Source organism: Cinclus cinclus, chromosome 3 (genome assembly GCF_963662255.1).
Source record: "Cinclus cinclus chromosome 3, bCinCin1.1, whole genome shotgun sequence".
NCBI classification, from domain to species: domain Eukaryota; kingdom Metazoa; phylum Chordata; class Aves; order Passeriformes; family Cinclidae; genus Cinclus; species Cinclus cinclus.
The window spans coordinates 104,233,018-104,251,813 of NC_085048.1; the positions used below are offsets into that span (position 1 = coordinate 104,233,018).

General features: G+C 46.2%; 1 protein-coding gene across 5 annotated transcripts in view; it reads right to left on the bottom strand.

The window, feature by feature from the left end:
• Positions 1-869: 869 nt before the first annotated feature.
• Positions 870-18,796, bottom strand: part of BCL11A (BCL11 transcription factor A) — a 71,310-nt gene continuing 53,383 nt past the window's right edge. The window contains exons 3-4 of one of the 5 annotated variants that reach the window (XM_062490610.1): positions 10,518-10,660; positions 870-1,435 (exon numbers count right to left, since the gene is read on the bottom strand). In XM_062490610.1, coding sequence (XP_062346594.1) covers positions 1,334-1,435; positions 10,518-10,660 — 245 coding nt within the window. In that variant the 3' untranslated portion in view covers positions 870-1,333. Of the gene's footprint in view, positions 1,436-4,041; positions 10,661-18,796 lie in introns of those variants that run through there. The other 4 variants (XM_062490609.1, XM_062490607.1, XM_062490606.1 and 1 more) reach the window with 4 other exon arrangements.

Here is an 18,796-nt window from a genome sequence, read left to right on the forward strand (position 1 = left end):
TCAGATTGTAAGCAAGGAGATGAATAAGACCAAAGTGAGATTGAAGTTAATACACAAAGCAAATAAATCCACTGTCCTTTTCTCCACAGCTTGGCTCCATCCCACTGATGCCAACAGCCCGACACGACCACTCCACTCGCTACCCAACTGGCTTCTTTCACCAAATAAGGTCCATTCCCACTCATCAGCACAGGCACGAGCAGCCACAGCCTATAAATACCATCAGAGACGGCACAAAGCTCACACATAACCCATCTTCCATTCGGCAAAGCGCCTGGGCCCCCAACCAGGAGACTCCTTGGATGGGTGCTCAGTGCCCAGCAAGGGAGGAGCGCCGCTGGCAAGTCCCTGGTGCAAAGTCTGCAAAACACCAGGACAACAACCTGACAGCAGCTCCCCCAGCTCAGGGCAGGGCTCTGCATCCCCTGGTCTGACAGCATCACAGCACGACTATCACCCCTCCCAAAACCTGCGCTGGCCTTGCTTCTCCTCACATGGACACAAGCGGACATCACGGATCCCAGCAGCCCCAAAAGTACACAGCTTAACAGCAGAAATGCAACACGACAGCCGGCATTCATCAGGGACGATGCAGGAGAGCTGGAAGACTCCCCCCTTCAGCATCACCAAAGGCCAGAGAGGGCTCAGCACTGCTCGGGGTACCCGGCCCTAAACCCAGCTCCTGGCCTAGCTCTGCAGGAAAGGTCTGTCCGCTGGGACCAGGCAGCCCCTCGTGCCAACACCACCCCCAGTGAAAACCCAGCACTTACTTTCCTGCAGCCGGTACGGGAACACAAAGTCACACCAGCCGTCTGGCCCTTGTTAGCATTAAAAATTAAAGACAGAGCAAACAAAACCTAAAGCTCCAACATTTATTATGGCAATTTCCCACCCACCCACAGACCTACACTGTGTTTTGCTTTATTTTTAATTCATCACATCAGATGTGCCTCCCGAGGAATGGCACGTTGCAGGGATAACCAACAGGCTGGGTTGTCCACGAGAGCAAGACAGTCTTTTCCATGGGGAAAGGAGCCAGTCAAAGCCATCATTAAGCCCTTGACCTTGGTGGGTGGGGTTTTTTTACGTTTGTTTTTAGAAAATGAAAAAAGAAACCAATGAACAAAAAAAAAACCCAAAAACCAAAAAACCAACCCCAAAGAAGTGTTGTACTCTATTACAAAATATAAATACGATAGTCTTGCAGGCAGGAGGAGCCCCGGGAGCGCTGCCGTCGGCGGGTGACTCCTCAGGCTCTCCCAGGGATGCAGCGAGCCAGCAGGACAGAGGCCACCTCCAGATGCCAAGACGCCGCCAGCCACTCGCCCCTGCTTCACCTCCTTTCAGAATTTAAGTGCTCTGGAACTTCCATCCGAAAACTGCCAGACATCCGGGGCTCCCTGGGCGCTGCGCCAGCTGGGGGGATACGCCGAACCTACAGAGAGCATGGGGACAGAGGAGAGAACAGGTGTGACATGGCCCACGGTATGAGTCTTTCCCTTATCCTACTTTTCTTTCTGTCTCTAACAAATAGGACACCCAGCTGCCACGAAGGCATACAGCAGGACAGAGCATTTCCTCTCTGAGGCCACACTCCCGCATCCAGCATCCTCAGCACCACACAGAAACCACAGGAATCATTTAGGAAGAAAAACCTCTGGACTTTACTGGGCAAGGACCAAGCCAGCCTGTCTTGTGAACCTCCTCCTACTCCTTCCCAAACCCTCATGGGGTTCCCCTAGGTGCTGAAGGCCCTCCTAAAGCCATGGATAAAGCCATGGAACTCTTAACATGGCACACGGCAGGTGGCTTTTCCCAACTCCCAGCACGGTGGACACTGCACAGCATGGAAGCGCACGCTGCAGCAGCAAAGCTCAAGCTGCACAGTCCCACACCCAGCAAAGCCATTGACTGCAGCAGCATGGAATGGGGAACTGGAAAGCAAGCATTTCCAGCTCCCAGCCCCTTCTCCAGGCCCATCACCCAGCACCGCACTATCACACGACAGGTTATGGGCTACACTGGTGGCAAGGCTGCATCAACACACACCTCAAAATCCACCTTGGCAGCCCAATGGGGAGCTGGTTTCTATGGAATTTACTACATAAATAGCTAAAAGAGTGGTTAAAGGGCTACTACATGTGAGCTGGCATCAGGACTTAATAACCAGCTCCTTCCTAGGGCAGATCTTCAGTGGGTGTTAAGTGGAGTGTCTCCTCTGAAGTTAGGAGCACCGTGCCAAATTTCCCTCCAGGGCGGGCTTGTTGCTGCTGCTGTCTGAGCCCAACAGTTTCCAGGCTAAGGTTTTAAAGCTGGCTGAGACTTCCAAGGCAGCCAAGAGCACACAGCCCTCCCAGCCACTAGCACACCACCACTGCAAAGCTTAAGTCCTGCTGAGGGGCACAAAACTTTGGGGCTCCCCCATGCCTCCTGTCCCTCCTGAATCCCTGTGGCTCGTTGGAAACCAGCAGCCAAGCATCTGGGCTCGAGGAGCAGCATCTCTTCAGCAGTTCTGGCAAAGAGCCCTCCGGGCAGTATCACTCTCTCCTAGTCAATACTACAATTTGTCCATGCATCCACCAAAAGTGGGTTTCAACCTTTATCGGAGGAAAAAAAGAGAAGCAGGGATCTAAAAGAGCAGCTGGTATCTCTTTTCTGTTGGGTACAAACTCTGCACTTAGATAAACCCCAAAACTGTATCTCATCAGATACGCCACAGCCTCCTGAATGTCAAGCAAAGACATGGTATCGCTTATTCCTGTATTATCTCAGCCCTTGGAAACATAATAAATATGAAACATCTGTAGTCTAAATTCTGGATACTGTTCCAGTGCCTTCATTACATTAACCATTCAGTTTGGGGGAGATCAGACACTGAAGGGTCCATGCCAAAAAGCCATATTCCTCCTCAAAAGTTGATAGGGCTCGAGATTTTAAGAATAGAGACGCTTTTACCCAAGTATCACTTATAGGATCCTAGAGACATAATTTTGCACAGAAACAGAGAAGTTTCTGGGGAGCGCAGGTCACGCGTGCACGGGATGCCAAAGCGGCTCAAGAGCACACGGTGGGGCCTGGGACATCCATGCCCCAACCCAACAACCTTCAGTGGGCTCACCACACCATTAACTCATTGCCCCTGGCAGAACAACACCACAGTCATGAACATCTGCTTTGGTGTCGGCGTGACAGCACGCTGCCACTCGCAAGCTACACCCTCACCAGCCGGTGTTCAGACAACTCCTCCTACAGCAGGAGCCGCTTCTCCCGCAGCTCCTTCCTCCAAACCACCTGCCCTGTGTGCCATGCAGCGCCCACTGGGTTCGTTCATCTCTGGGAAACCTGGATAATTCAGCTTTGGGAAACCTGTGAATCACACGCATCGCTGTGCCACGTAATAAAGAAGTCAATTGTTTGCTTTCCGCTGGTTAATCTTGCAGCAGCACAGGTCTGCTCTGTGATGCCTGTATATGGATATATGCAGATGCCTGTCTATGTGCTTTTATGTATGATTATTTCATAAGTAAAACACAGCATAGGGCAAGGTAGTGGGACGACGAGCACGGAAGGACAGACCCTGAGAAGGACAGCCAGGCTATGCTCTACCCCATGCACAGCTAACCCCAGTCCTCCAGAAAATACCTCCACCTTGGTCACATAATGACCAGCAATAAAAACAGGGACACGGAGGGAGAGCCCAGACTCTGTACAGGTATTTCATGGCACAGGATCAAAAGACGTGTCCTCAAGGCAGCTGCAAAGCACATCCCTGTGGACACTGGCCCTCCAGGGAACATGTGCCCATGCCTGTCACCTCAAGTTCCCCATGCAGAGACAGGACTCTGCCCACCCTACACTGTGCTAGGGATCCCTGTGGCACAACTCCAGCTCCAACCAGTGGGTACCAGCCTGCTGAAGGGGAGCACAACTTAGGGGGCACTGCCGGCACCTTTCCAGCCCTCCTGTACTCTCATCCCACTAGCTCAGACAACAAAATCTTCATCCCTCCTCTTCCAGGATTAAAATGGAGCTTTACTACAGTCTTTTTAAATCTCTCTTAAAAAAGGAACTTTTTTTTTCTTTAGGCAGGTGTTCCTGTCTTTTTTTAGAATTCCAAACCTCCCCTTCAGAAGGCACTGGGCAAAATACAGGCAACAAATGATGCCATCACAAGAAGACGACAGAACAACTGGAAGGTTTTACAGAAATCAAAAAAAGGAAAAGAAAAAAAAAAGTATTAAATCCATTACACTAGGAACAGCAAGAGACAATATCACAGTGGTATGTGCTTTAATAAAGTAAAGAGATGCTGCAACATGCAGTATTTGTCAAACTGACAACATATACAGACCCCTAAGGGTGGGGGGGGCAGGAGGGACCTGAACTCCGGATTTTTAGAGACAATGCACAGAAACCTGCAATGCCCACCAAAAAAAAAAAAAAATTAAAAAAAAAAAATCAAAGCCTAGGGAGAAAAGCAGGGAGCAGGGCTGGAAGCTTTGGGGTGGGGTCAGTGCGATCCCAGAGCCACAGCGGGAGACCTTGGCCCCCCGAGAGAAATCAGCTCCTGCCCACAGACCCGCACGTGTCTGACTTCACCCCCGTCCCCAAAAGCATCAGGGGATGGATGGGGAAACCCCGGAGGGCTGCAGAGCTCCTGGTTTGCTCACCTCTTCTGCCACAGATCTGCCAAGCGGGGAGGGAAATCCCTGATGCAGACCAAGGGAAGGCCAAGGGTGCCGCAGGCTATCGCGGTGTGGGGGTCACAGCTCACTCCTCATCTAGAGGGGGGAAAAATCCCAAAGCTACAGATCCAGACTGCAAACACCTTCCACTGGCCGGAAAGTGAACTTCCTTAGCCCAAAAATCCTCTTCCTGGGCAGAGGGGTCTGATTTAAGGCCCTGGGGATTGGAGGGGGCCCCCCAAAACGCCCCTGCACGGGACCTTCCCCTACAGCCTGCTGCTGGAAGCCACCTACAGCGTGTGTCAAATGAGGACACCAGAAGCTGACACTGTGTACTTTAAGGTTTTTTTTTTATTTTTTCAATAAAGGGACAAAATGGGTGTATGAACAGGATAATGCAGACAACTGCCAAAAAAACACAGACAGTGGTTTTTCCAATAGAACTTAACAAAGACCAGAAACAAATACAATAAAAAGCCAGGTTGTAATGACCTTTGGTCATCCAAATAATAAAAAAAAAAAAAAAAATTAAAAAAAAGTTTTAAAAAATCCCCCCCCCCAAAAAAAAACCCAAAGAAAAATAAAAGATCAAATTAAGTGCCTCTGTTTTTAACAGAGCACATAAGCAATAATAAATAGTGACTCCCATAGTAAAAGATAAAATTTCAAGTTACGACAAACAGCTTTCATTACAGGAATAGAAAAGGCCAATAACAAAATATTCTGCATTGCCATTTACAAAAAAGTATTGACTCAAGCGGGCTTTCTCTTTAATATGCTTTGCATATGAAATTCTTTCCAATCTAAATATAAAGCACCATTTAGTTTTTGGCAATGAAAAAAACTGCAAAACGGTTTTTTCTTTTCTTTTTCTTTTTTTCCTTTTTTTTTTTTTTTGCTTTTTTCTTTCTTTCTTTCTCTTTCTTTCTTTTCTTTTCTTTTCTTTCTTTTACTGCATATGAAGTTAAGATGCTGGAATGTCGGGTGATAGAAGGAAAGGGACATAAAGCACACTACATAACAAACCAACGTTATTAGCTTGCAGTACTGCATACAGTATGGCAGCAGGAAAAAAGAACAAAAAAAGATATGTACACCCCTCTGTGACGGCCAGCAGTGTGACATCAGAACAGGTTTCCCCGAAAGGGCCATTATATGGCCTTGGATCTGTACAATGTCACGCCTTTTTTGTCTTTTTGTCTTTTTTCTTTTTTTTTTTTTTTGAAACATACAAATAATTTGCACTATATTATCCTGCCAAATTAAAAAAATATACTGTGGCAGCCTGTGGTTTTTTTTTTTTCCACTACCAAAAAAGGTACATTGATACCTTTTGAGAGAACAAGCAACAGTTAAAAATACAAGCTTCAATATAAATACTATAGTGCCTACACTAGATGAACATTTAATTCAAATACCATTCTAGAAATACAGAAAAAAGAGACCATAAATGTGTTTTAGCATAGGAATCAACATGAGTGTGCATTTTCCTATATTTAAGTACTATATAATCTTAAAACCTTTCCCCAATGCATGTTTTTATACAACCTGAAGAGCTGTGTATATCCAAGGCATAGAATTTCCACTACCATTTTAAAATGAGTAACAAGTCTTGTACACCACCAAGACAATGAAACCTAAAATACAGTTTCCCCCTAAACATAATGAAGTGTTGTGGTTTTTTTTTTTCTTTTTCTTCCTTAAAAAAATTTTCTTAACATTTATATTTAAAAAAAGGTTTTGTGGTGTTTTTTTAATCCTTTTTTTTGTACAAAAAAAAAAATCCTTGCACTGTAGGAGTGAAAGCAATCATTCATTTTATGTGAGTGTAGAGTCTGTTTCCATTCACAGCGCTGTAATGTCGCGTCCGAGAAGATAAGCTCATTAGTCAAGTAAATGGCTGGCAAAGTTTGTGGGGTTTTGTGGGTTTGTTTTTTTTTTATGCTCATCAATGTGTGTTGAATTTTTTTTTTTCTTTTCAGCATTCTTGCAACTTTTCCCTTAAAGTATAGACCTGTAAACTGGGAAAATTGTACAGTGCACTTAATTGTCCTATCTGAGCAGTCTTATTTTATACTCAACCTCTGTACCTTTGATTAACGAAAAGATACAGACATAACAGGCAGAGTCAAGTGCTATTTGAACACCAACTGGGGCAGGCTCTAGCTCAGGAAAAAAACAAGGAATCGTCTTCTCACATCAACACAAATAGCACACAGAGAATGGGAAAAAAAAAAAAAAGGACAACTTTTAGGGAGCACAGACAGATACTGCTACTCTTTTGCTTTTCTTCCTCTTTTTTTTTTTATTTTCTGTTACTTCTTCCAAAGCATCACATTAAAAGGCAAGTCTTAAGAGTTCATAGTTAATCACCACTGTGTTGATATTAGCTTATACACCTGTTCTAGTTTTAAATGGCAAACAGTACCACATTGTGCTAATAAATCACAATTTATTTATTTTTTCGCTCCTCTATCTGTTACACTCGGTAAAATATTATTGCCAGTCTTTATTTTTTTTTTAATGCGGTATACACGAGGTCTTAAAGTTTATCATTTGATTGTCAGCCTGACAACCAAGTGGCTCTGGATTTATTTGTTTTGGTGCCAGAATCAATAAAAGATATTATTAAAAGTAAATATCTTCATAAAATGGATTTCCTTTATTGTGTGTTTAATGGTGTTGAAGGGCCTCTGCGCATTTCACGTTCTATTTAATCATTGATGGGGAGGGGGGAAAAAAGTTTGGGATGGGGCAGGCTGGGGGAAGGTTCTACATCTCTTTTTAAGCTCTCTCCATGAGCCAAGCAGGTTTTTTTAGACTGGTATGATCAGTTTAAAAAAAATAACAGTAATAATTAATAATAATAATAATAAAAGGCAGAGGAGAATGATGATTAACTAGGACTGAGCGGGCCATGTCTTTCTCTTCCTTAGTTTTCTCTTCCCTCTTCGTTCCTAGGTGGCCCACGTTGTGAGGGGCACGGGGCAGCTCCCAGTGCAGCCGACGTGGCGATGAGCTACGCGTGGAGGACGAGCAGAAAGGAGTCGTCGGCATTGGCCACGACAGATCCAAGGCACTCGGATTATTATTCATTACTATTATTATTATTATTATTATTATTATTATTATTATTATTAGTGTGTGTGCGTGGGTGTGTTTGAAATAAAACGCTAAGAGAAATCTACCTCTTCCTGACTGGTGTCAGTCAGTTACTCCCAATTAAAGGCCTGTTTTTAATGTTCCCAAGGGGAACTCTGTCTCCAATAATGGGTTTATTGGTTTAAGACGGTGATCTAGGCTAACACAATGCTTCTTCGGTGCTATCGCTCCTGTCCGCAGAGGGTCACCCACAGCGAGTTTTCCTTTGCACGTCACAAAACAAAACTGTACATGATATGTATTACAGGATGTATGCAGCATGGTCGGTTTTGTTTGCTCTCGGGTTTGGTTTTGTTTCACTTTTTTTTCTTTTTTTTTTTTTTAACTCCTCCTCTCCCCTTTTTTCCTCTTTTTTTTTTTCTTTTCTTTTTTTTTTTTTTCCCGAACGGAATTGGAAACAGCAACGTGTTTGCTCAGCAACTAATCAGGGACAATTTAAAAACAGCCATAACATACCATACATGCTGTCTAATCCAAAAATTTAAAAAAATAAAAAAATAAAAAAATAAAACCAACCAAAATAAAAAAAAACCCAAAAAAAAAACTCAACATACACAACATGTAAATTATTGCACAAGAGAAAGGCTCAAAGTTTGCGTAAAATGCAATAGTATTGCCCCGATACAGATCATGCATTCAAACGGTGAGAACAAAAAGAAAATAAACAGGGTGTGCTGGTGACAAGCACTTTCCAAATATCCTTAGCTTCCATGACTTCCATCACAAGGGACTAGAAAATCTCTACAGGGATGCAGGATGGGTTAGGGACGGGGGTGGATGGGGGGTGGGGGGGGTACGAATATACCTCTATTCAGTTTTTATCTCGTTATTCAAGACTCGATCACTGTGCCATTTTTTCATGTGTTTCTCCAGGGTACTGTACACGCTAAAAGGCATCTTACAAATCTCGCATTTGTAAACGTCCTTTCCCACCTGCCCGTGTGTTTTCATGTGCCGGGTGAGCTTGCTACTCTGGGCGCAGGCGTAGTTGCAAAGCTCACACTTATACGGCCTCTCGCCCGTGTGGCTCCGTCTGTGGACGGTGAGATTACTACAGTTCTTGAAGACCTTCCCACAGTACTCACAAGTGTCGCTGCGTCTGCCCTCTTTTGAGCTGGGCCTGCCAGGGCCCGGGCCACTAATATGGGGGGTGCTCCCTCCGCTTCCCGTGCCGCTGCGGCCTGAGATCCCTCCGTCCAGCTCGCCCGGCGGCGTAGAGAAGCGCAGGCTGCCGTTCTCCGAGGAGTGCTCGGAGGAGGAGGCGAAGGGCGATTGTCGGGAGTCGCCGAAGCTGAGGAAGGGGTCCTTCAGCTGCCTGGAGGCAGCATAGCCTGCCAGCCACTGGGAGTAAACGTTCTCAGTGTTGGGCATGGCAGCGGCTGGCAGGTCAAACTCCTTCTCCAGCTTGATGCGTTTGGAGAAGGGGCTCAGGGAGCTGGGGCTACCCAGCAGCAGCTTTTTGGACAGGCCTCCCGAGGCAGACTCCCCCGGGGAGCAGCCCCGGCCGTTGACGGCCCCCTCGTCAATGCGGTCGGACTCGCCGGCCACCGAGTCTTCATCGCAAGTGTCCCTGTGTACCTCGGGCTCGGGGAGGTGGCCCCGCTTGTGTTTTTCCCCCAGGACCTGGTGGAAGGCCTCACTGAAGTGCTGCATGGAGCTCAAGACCATGCCCTGCATGACGTCCGGTATCGCCCGGCCCTCCTCGCCAGCCCGCGAGTTGTTCTCGTGGTGACGGGCCGCCTCCAGGCTCATCCCGAAGCCATAGTCCGGCCTGTCGGTCTCGTTCAAGTCCTCCTCCTCTTCCTCCTCCTCCTCCTCCTCTTCCTCCTCCTCCTCCTCCTCTTCCTCATCCCCATTTTCAGGGATCATGTTGGGGTCATTCTCGCTCTTGAACTTGGCCACCACGGACTTGAGGGCACTGCTGGCGCTGCCCACCAGGTCGCTGGTGCCTGGCTCAGGGGAGCTGGCAGTGGAGAGCCCATCGTCCGACTTCACTGTCATGGGGGAGGACTTGTGCATGTGGGTCTTCATGTGGCGCTTCAGCTTGCTGGCCTGCGTGCAGGCGTGGTCGCAGAGGTTGCACTTGTAGGGCTTCTCCCCTGTGTGGCTCCGACGGTGGACCACCAAGTTGCTCTGAAACTTGAAGGTCTTCCCACAGAACTCGCAGGACTTGGACTTCATGGGGGGCTGGGAGGGAGGAGGAGCAGACTGCAGAGGAGGAAGGGGTGGCGTGGCCAGGAACGGGGGCTTGCTGCCGGGCTGGAAGGGCTGCAACAACCTTTGCATAGGGCTGGGCCGGCTTGGGGACAAGGGTGGGCTGGAGGTGTTGCCGGCCAGCTCCCGCAGCCTCCGGGAGAAATCCATAGCGGGGGGCTCCATCGCCATGGGGTTCAGTCGCAGCACCCTGTCAAAGGCACTAGGGTGATGGGTGGCCAGAGCCATTTCTTCCGCACCCAGGCGCTCAATGCGATGTGGATCCAAATGGTGCCTCGGGGGAGGGCTAAAGAGGGGCGGCGTGGGTGGGAAACGCCCTTCTCCCAGCCCCGACGCCTCCCTCGAGACTGAGCTGGGTATTCTGAGCAGGTTAAAAGGGTTATTGTCTGCAATGTGAATCCCGTGGAGAGGTGGCTGGGAAGGGCACTCTGCACCTAGTCCTGTTGGGATACCAACCCGTGGCGTCAGGGGGCTGCCATGCTCGCTTTCTAGGTAGATCCGTAAGCCGTGCGTGTTCTGTGCGTGCTGCAAGAGGAACCAGGCGCTGTTGAAAGGCTGTTTACAAGTCGTACACGTGTAGCTGCTGGGCTCATCTTTACCTGCAAAATAACACAACAAGCAGCGTCAATCTCTGGCCGTCTAGTGGCAGGCGAGCACTCCCTTCCCCACCTAACCTCCTCTCCTCCTCTGGGACACTCAGCTGGGAGCTGGGGAAGGAACATCCCAGCTGAGGGACAGGCAGGGGATGTGAAAGGGAAGAGGTGAAGGGCACAACAGAGAGATCCAAACCCACATCAAGCATATCCACCTCCTCCCACCATGCTGAAAAACGGAACCACGCTGGGTAACCATAGAACGAAACAAGCTAGGAAATGTTAAAATCAACCAACGCCAGCTCCAACTCAGCAGACTTTACACTGCAAGAGGCTGCAGGCATTTAGAGTGTTGGTAAATAAATATGTAAATAAATATATAAATAGATAAATAAATACAAAATAAAGGAATCCCCTACTGAAAAGCACTCCACACAGAACAGTTCAAAGCATCACAACTGCCAGCAAGCTGGGCATCAACACGTTTTTAGTCTCCTCCTTATTTTGAGACTAACAATGTGTACAAAACTAAGAGTCAACTTCCGCTCCTTAGCAGAGAGATTCACCTCTGGGGCAAGGAAAGAAATAAAAAGAAAAAGAAAAGGGGAAAAAAATTCGGGCCTGGGACAGGGAAAGGGGAAGACACAGAGAGCAGCAGCTCCACCAGGGAAAGAGCTGGAGGGAGGCCAGGAGGCCTGGCCGAGCGCCCTGCCGGAGCCGCATTATTTCTCTCGCACTGAAAAGAAGCTGAGGATGGTAAATGCCACTTTGGCAAGTAGTGAGCTAACTCTATTTCATGATAATTTATTTTTGGAGATAACATGGACATTATAAAAGAGCAACCAACTAATAAATAACTAAACAAAAAGCTGGCTAATAATGACAGCAGAAAGCAGTCCCTTCTAATATATGGCAAAACAAGGGGGATGAATAACTTTTTGAGGGCTGCCTGTGAGGCAGCAGTGGCGTGAGATATGGTGAAGGTGAGGGTGCCTTTACTGATTACTGGGTTTTTGCAAATAATTCACTTCCACCCCCATATGGATGCTTTTTGCTAAATGCTGGTGAACCAAAGCTGGAGTTAAGAGAAGGATATAAATTCATTTCCAGCCTTGTTCAGCAGTTCTTAGAGCTGTTGTTTAGTGATTTTTTAACAAATAAAAATAATGTTGACGTTCACTGAGAGATAAACCAGGAGCCCTCCAAGGGCATCAGCACTTGGGGTGGTACCAGCATTCACTACATATTCCTGCCCTGACCCAACTTTTACATCCCAAGGAATCTGCTCCTTAGGCATCTCTCTTGGGTAAACAGGCTGCACTGAGAGTTGCCCTCATTAGGTTTCTCCTATTTGCCTAATACAAAGAAAAGAGAAATTAAAAAAAACCTAGTAAGGCAAATCAGGAAAGGGAGCATCACTTTATCTGCGCCCATCTTGTTTCCCATCTCACAGGAGGGAGGGAGGAGGGGAGGAAAAGCATCATGTGGGCATTTTTCACCTCAGTGATGTGGGGATACAGGACAGAACCAGGCATCTTTAAGGTCCTTTCCAACCTAAACCATTCCGTGATCCTATGAGATCCAGCACCAGCTGTACTGATCCATCCCAGCTTCCCTCCCTGCCTCCCGGCTCTGCCGCTATTCTATGTTTGGCCTGAGAAGCTGAATCAGGCAAATGAAGAGCCTCAATCATCTACAAGCAGACATTTAACACTTTAATCACTTTAAAAGCTCATGGAATAATATTTAATGTTTCATCCTGAAGCCTGCACTGGAAAAAATTGCACTGTTGTGTTTAGTATGTGTCAGGCATGTGATAGATAAATACTTAAATCTGCTGAAATTAGAGGGAAATTCAATTGGACTTTCACATTCCTGTGCTCATTTGTGAGCTTGGGGAGAAAAAAATATTATCTTGCTTCATCATAATGAAGTGGAAGTTTTTAACAACATGGTAGGAGCTAACAACAAAACTACTTCACCTCTCTACCTTATAGATCAGGTCAGAGAAAACAGCATTTTATCTTATAATGAGGATACAACATCGAGCGTTTACTACCACATTTTAGTATTCCCATCAACTAGATATTCTAGATCATAAGGGCAGCTCGTGTAATCATAATGTCAATGAGAAGGGCTGTTACGACTGAGACTAAAGATTACATGGAAAAAGCTGCTTTGAAACTGGTAATTATTACCAGTCCACTAATAGCAAATGAAGCATTACAGTTTCACCATATAATCTGTATTTCACTCAGCTCCTGCCAGTGCAGCCTTATTATATTACAGTGCTCACAAATTCTAAATTCGTAAGCTACAGTCATCAATAAATGTGTTACTTGCCATAATTTGCAAAATTACTTTGTTCATAACATCTTCGACTGTTATAAAGACTGGAATTGATTTCCTGCGTGGCAAAATTAGGGCTACATTGACTTAGTGGAGTGTAAAATGTAAGATTATTCTCCATGTACTTGCCTGAAAAACAAGTTTTCAATTCACTGTCCGTGTTTGGTAATCAAGATAATAATTTACATTTTAAATCATGTTTATGTACAAAACTTCCCTAAGCAACCCACCATTTAAGGGAGCAATGTAAAATCAGGCAATAAAACAAAGGAGCAAAACAGTTAAAATCCACCAGCCATTTGTCTCCACCTCCTGCTCTGAAGAGACATGATTTCTAATTTGTCTATTAGTGCTTGATTAATTATGAAGGCTATTGACTGACCGTATCACCACCTAGAGATACGTTCCAGTCTGATGCAGCCTTGCCAAACTGCAAAAATTATGGCACTAATCCACAGCAACGGGATGGATCCTTGGACTAACACAGCAAACCCAGGGTTTGGAAGGGACTTGCCCTCCCTTGCTCCCATCCCACCACCACTATGGGTTTTTTGGAACACCATTTGTGTCCCTTCAAGAGTCAGACCCAAAGGCCATATCCACTGTTGCCTCCTTACAGTGTGCGCCAGCCCCTGTGTCCACATGTCCTTCACAGCTAACGCATCTGGGTATGACCACAGGCAAGCGAGGTGGGTCTCACAGCAGGGAGATGCAGAAGCTGGTGCTGGCCAAGGACAGAGCTGGAGAAGGTCCCATAGGGCTCTTTGTGCTTCACCATCCACCAGGATAATGTGATGGGTTATGTCTTCGACTGTGATGCCAAATGGGGCTTTCAGCAGATTTCCAAGAGTCAGGAGTCACCGCTGAGCCAGCCCTCCTTGGCCACCAGCAGCAGCAGGGCTGGAGCTCACATCCTTGGCTACTTCTCAGTTCAGGAATTTGAGGACTGAAAGGGACCCCCAGCCCTGACCCTCTGACCCTCCCTATGGCACATGTCACTCTGTGACCAACACAGTGTCTTCCAGTAAAGCACAACCCTTTCCAGCCCTGGAAAACGTAGGGCAGAGCACAAAATCCCAGTGAAATTTACTCAAACCAGCTCAGCAGACAGGGAGCACCCACTGCTTGCCACCACAGTCAGTTCCCACAGCCAGCACACTCAAAAACAGGTATAAGGATCAACCTGAACTTCTCTAGCTCTAACCTCTACCTGTTCTCTTTAGATTTTGAGGGGTTTCGTGGTTGAAACACTGAAAAGCTCTTGATACACAATGGGCTCCTCAAACACCCACCAAGGTGTTTTTTGTGAAATCGAGGCACACTTCAAAATCCAGTTATTTTGCCACCCTGAGGGCACTCCCTCCACTACTCAAGGACCAGCCTAGCCCTTCTCATCCTGGCATCACGCTGGAAAATCACCTGATTTTCCTCTCAGCTTCCCACAGAGCTGATGCCTTCCAGGGTACTGTGCCCAGCTCTGCAAGCACAGCCCTGATTCCACTCTTCTAGCCAAGGACCACATGAGGCTGGACCTGATGTCTTCTCAGCACATCCTCCCTGACAGTCTTTCCAGATCACCCCATTACCCTGCCTCTCTTGCTCTGCAGCTGCCTTTGCTTTACCCACAATGCAAATTGTATACTAATTTCTAAATCAGAATTGTATAATAATTTCTAAATCACCAACAAAGCACTAAGCACCACTGAGGACTCCACCAGCACCTGCTGAGCTCTCCAGCTAAAGCCCCAGATCCCCAAATCTGTCAGCCAGCTCTACATCACCTGTGCTAGCAGTACCACCCAGTGCTCCGTCTTCCCATATGCAATGTCACAGCGCTGTGCAGTCTATTTCATCTGCATTTATCAACCAAAGCTGTCATCTAGAAGAATGAAATCAGGTTTATTTGACAAGATCCATATTCCATAAATCTAGGCTGAGTGGCACGAATTATATTTCTACCCTTTAATTCTTTATCAATTGAATCTTGTGTTGGTTCTACCGTTATTTTGCCCAGAAGAGATAAGCAAAGTGTTGCCAAATCTCCCACGTTACCCTGGCCAGCTCTTGACAGCATTTTCCCAGCTTTATAAAAACAGCATGTCAACTCTTCAGGGTTCCTTGGGTGCAACTTTTCAGGGCCGTTTTATTTTAAAATATTTCTCTCCACCAAAGGAGAAATATTTTTTTCTCTCTGCTCATATAAAACCCTCCCTGGCTACCAATGAGCTAGAAAAAAACATTATCACCCACCTATGATACAGAAACATAACACAGCTGCTTTCCAGGTCTACAGCAGAAATATTTATCAAAAATTTCTACCATACTGTTTCTTTCATTTATCCCTTCCTTCTCTCCAGAATGCTGAGCAGCTCTCTCTCTCTGCTCCTCTCCCCAGTGGTGCCAGGCACAAGTTTTCCTTGGCATCTCCAGCTCTCCTGACCTGTTCTCTACCCGCCATGGTTTTTCACTGCAATTGATTGCTATCCATTTTCCATTTTTTAATTGTCATATATTGATTTTTTTAATATCTAATTGCTGTTCTCATCTCACCACTGAAGCGAGTGAAGTGGGATTTGGACTGGGGCCAAAGTTGCCCTCTCCTTCCTGGGCAGCTCATCAACTCTTTACAAATAGCTTCCAATTACCATTTGCATTTTTGTGTGTACATTTTTCCTCCCAGTCAATTTTACTGCTCATTTTCCTCCTACTTTGGAAATTACTCCTGTAGGTGAATTACGTGGGGATACCATGACCCAAATACAAACCTGGGGCCAAGATGACACCTGACTGGCCTCATTCAGTAAAACATCAACAACCATTACATTTTTATTCCTTCTCTACATCCTGGATGGCAAAAGACCAGTGATGAGGCACAGCATTTCACTACAGCACAAATGTCCAGTGTTTCTCAAGTTATTGGCTCCTGCTTAAAAAAAAAAAAAAAGGCAGCAGAACAACTCTTGTCTGCCATGCCCCCAGAAGAAGTGACTTAACCAGTGACACACGAGTGACAGATTTAGCTTCTGATCCGCAAAATGTTAACAAATGAGAGGGATGGATATTGGCATTTGAGTGCCTTTAAGGGCAGTTGGCACAATTACTCAGTAAAATACGAAGAGATGGCTGCTTTCAGCATTAAGGGGCTTTTTTTTATATTAAGGAAAAGCTGGCACTTCTGTACCATGCTCACAGATACACGCAGCATGCTCCGAGTCCGAGTTGGAGCAAGCCAACCCCTCCAGGCACAATAGAGCTGGCTCTGAGCAAGAGCCACAGTCATCTCCACAGCCACCAGCAGCAAAGCCAGACAAGATGCTGGGGAGAAGACCATCTGGGAGGAGAAGCTGTCAGCTAGATGCCACTGCTGGGAGGGGAAAAAAAAAATTAAAAAGCCTTTCTGGAGCTAGGCATGGAAGTTCAGGCATTGCCAAGTGAGTAATGGAATAATCAGCACGCGTGTGCCAATGTGCTTTGGAAGACCTTCCTTAGTTTCTCAAAAGTCAGGGCCAGATCCAGGAAGGCGGCTTGCTGGACACAGCACACGCAGCATCCTCTGGGCACATCTAACCAGACCCATGGCACGGGATGCTGTCTGAGGAAGGAGCCCCTGCTTAAGGAGCAGGATATTAAACACAAGGTGTGTTTTTCCCCACGGCACTGCACGAGCAGTGTTCTCCCAAACTAACCAGCAGCGTAAGTAGTGGCTGCGCATGTGCCAACGGTGTGCGCAAGGATTTCATTCACAGCTGCAGATTTGCTCCCTCAGAGAAATCCCCACACCAGAGAAATCTCTGAGCAGACCTGGATGTGGCCCTTGCTGCCTGGATGGCCCAGGCCCTGATCTCGGCAGCATCCCTCCACAAACCAGCACCACAAACCTTGGTGGCTTTGCTCCTGTGTTCTCCCTCACCTTCCCATGACACCTGCATGTGTAAACAGAGCCAAGGGATCTTTTACCAGGCTACCTGCACCTAGAGGGCACATAAACACCTTCCTCTACCAAACAGCAAGGACAAAAGTTAAACCACCCCTCTCTCTTCTGCTCACCACCAAACAATCATGGGAGGAACAGCCTGAGCCAAAACCAGGAACTTCTTTATTCAGCTTTAATGTCAACTGACTGCTTGATTTTTGGACTGATACATTTGGACTTCTTGTGGTATTTAAAGGGGGGAAGGAAAAAAATTTAGCTAATTGTTACCACTTGCACTTGATTCAGTTCTCCATCTGGCTTGTCAAATATCTCCTGTTTTTTTTTTTCTCCTCGCTCTCTCTTTTGGAAATCCATACTGTTGAAATTCCTTTCAACTGCAGACTAGTGAAGTGAAACAGTTGGGACACAGGAAGCATCACAGGGCTCAGAGATAAGCGCATCCTGCTCCATTCCTGCAGCAGCCACTTCTCCCTTAGTAAGGAAGAGCTGCTCTGGCATGACTCACCTTTTCCTGGTAGCATCAGCTCACAAGGGAAACTGTAACTGTCCAAACGTATTTTTTCCTTCTTGCACTAATTCCTCCTCCTGATGCTCGGGATAGCAAAGGGCACGTGATTAACCTGGTCTGTCATTAACTGGTCCTAAGTAGCTGTTGGCACTGGGAGCATCAGCACTGTCACTGCTGCTCTCATAATAACTGGAATAATACTAAGTAACAGCAGTAGCTGCATTTGTGTACAACAGGGTACTTCCTCGCTAACCTCCTCTCTTTAGCATGAGAGAACAAGATTAAGAAATGCTGAAAAAGGAAAATATCCCCAAAAACCTGAAGGAGTTTACACAGTATTGCTTGTAAAACAGGAAATACCATGGCTGTTCTGCCTTTGAAAATGAAATTCCGCAAACTGAGTCCATGCTGTTTATGCAAAGGCCTGGTGGAGAGTCTTGGGACCAGCTTAGTCATGAAAACTTCAAATACTGTAGAAGAAATTTTGCTTTGCAGGACTCTCAATGCCCCACCTGCCATCTTTAACAGATTTTCTTTACTGTAATTAATTGATACAAGATATTCCTGAAATTGATATTCAATACTGAGATTGGTATATCAATATTGATATTTATATTCCTGAAAATAATTATTCTGCCTTCAAATTCAGACTTCCTGAAATCACATAAATAAAACTGGGAAAACACTTTCCAAACAGCGTATGAGTAACACCATTTTTTCATTACATCTTGTTTTTAAAACTCTCTTTAAGGAAGAACCAGGCCAAAACATTAATGCCATGCCTCCTCAAACTTCAAAAAGAAACCCAAGCCCCAGCAATAATAAAACAGCAGCTGGCATTGCTTTGCCAGTAAAAGATTTAGACTGGAGTTAGGAGCTCCCAAGAATTCCCCATTTTCTCTCAGAGCCAAACTTTCCTTGGGTTTTACAGCACTGCTCAAGTTTCCACAAAGCAGAAGTTTTTTGAGGAAAGAGCTGGTGGGAAGGGGTGGGACTACAGAGACCAGCTCCTGCCAGGAGAAGAAATGGGTATCTCATGGGTAACCAATTTGGTTGTAACCTCAACATTACTCATCCTTCTAGCTAGAACCGAAGTCCACACACTTAGATTCCCACCCTCCAAAAAATACTTCATTAGCAACAAACAAAACACATGGTTTGTCAGAGCCTCGATGGGGTGCTGGGGTCCCATGGCCTGACCTCAGCGTCTGTCACCATTTTCAAGGCAATGACGATTTGGCCACCAAGAAAACCTGCTTCAAGCTCCAATTTGGCAAGTAAGGTATCAGCCTGCGACTGATTTTGTGCTTTTAAAACCTAAGGGGGGTGGAAATCTGTCGCGCCTTGATTA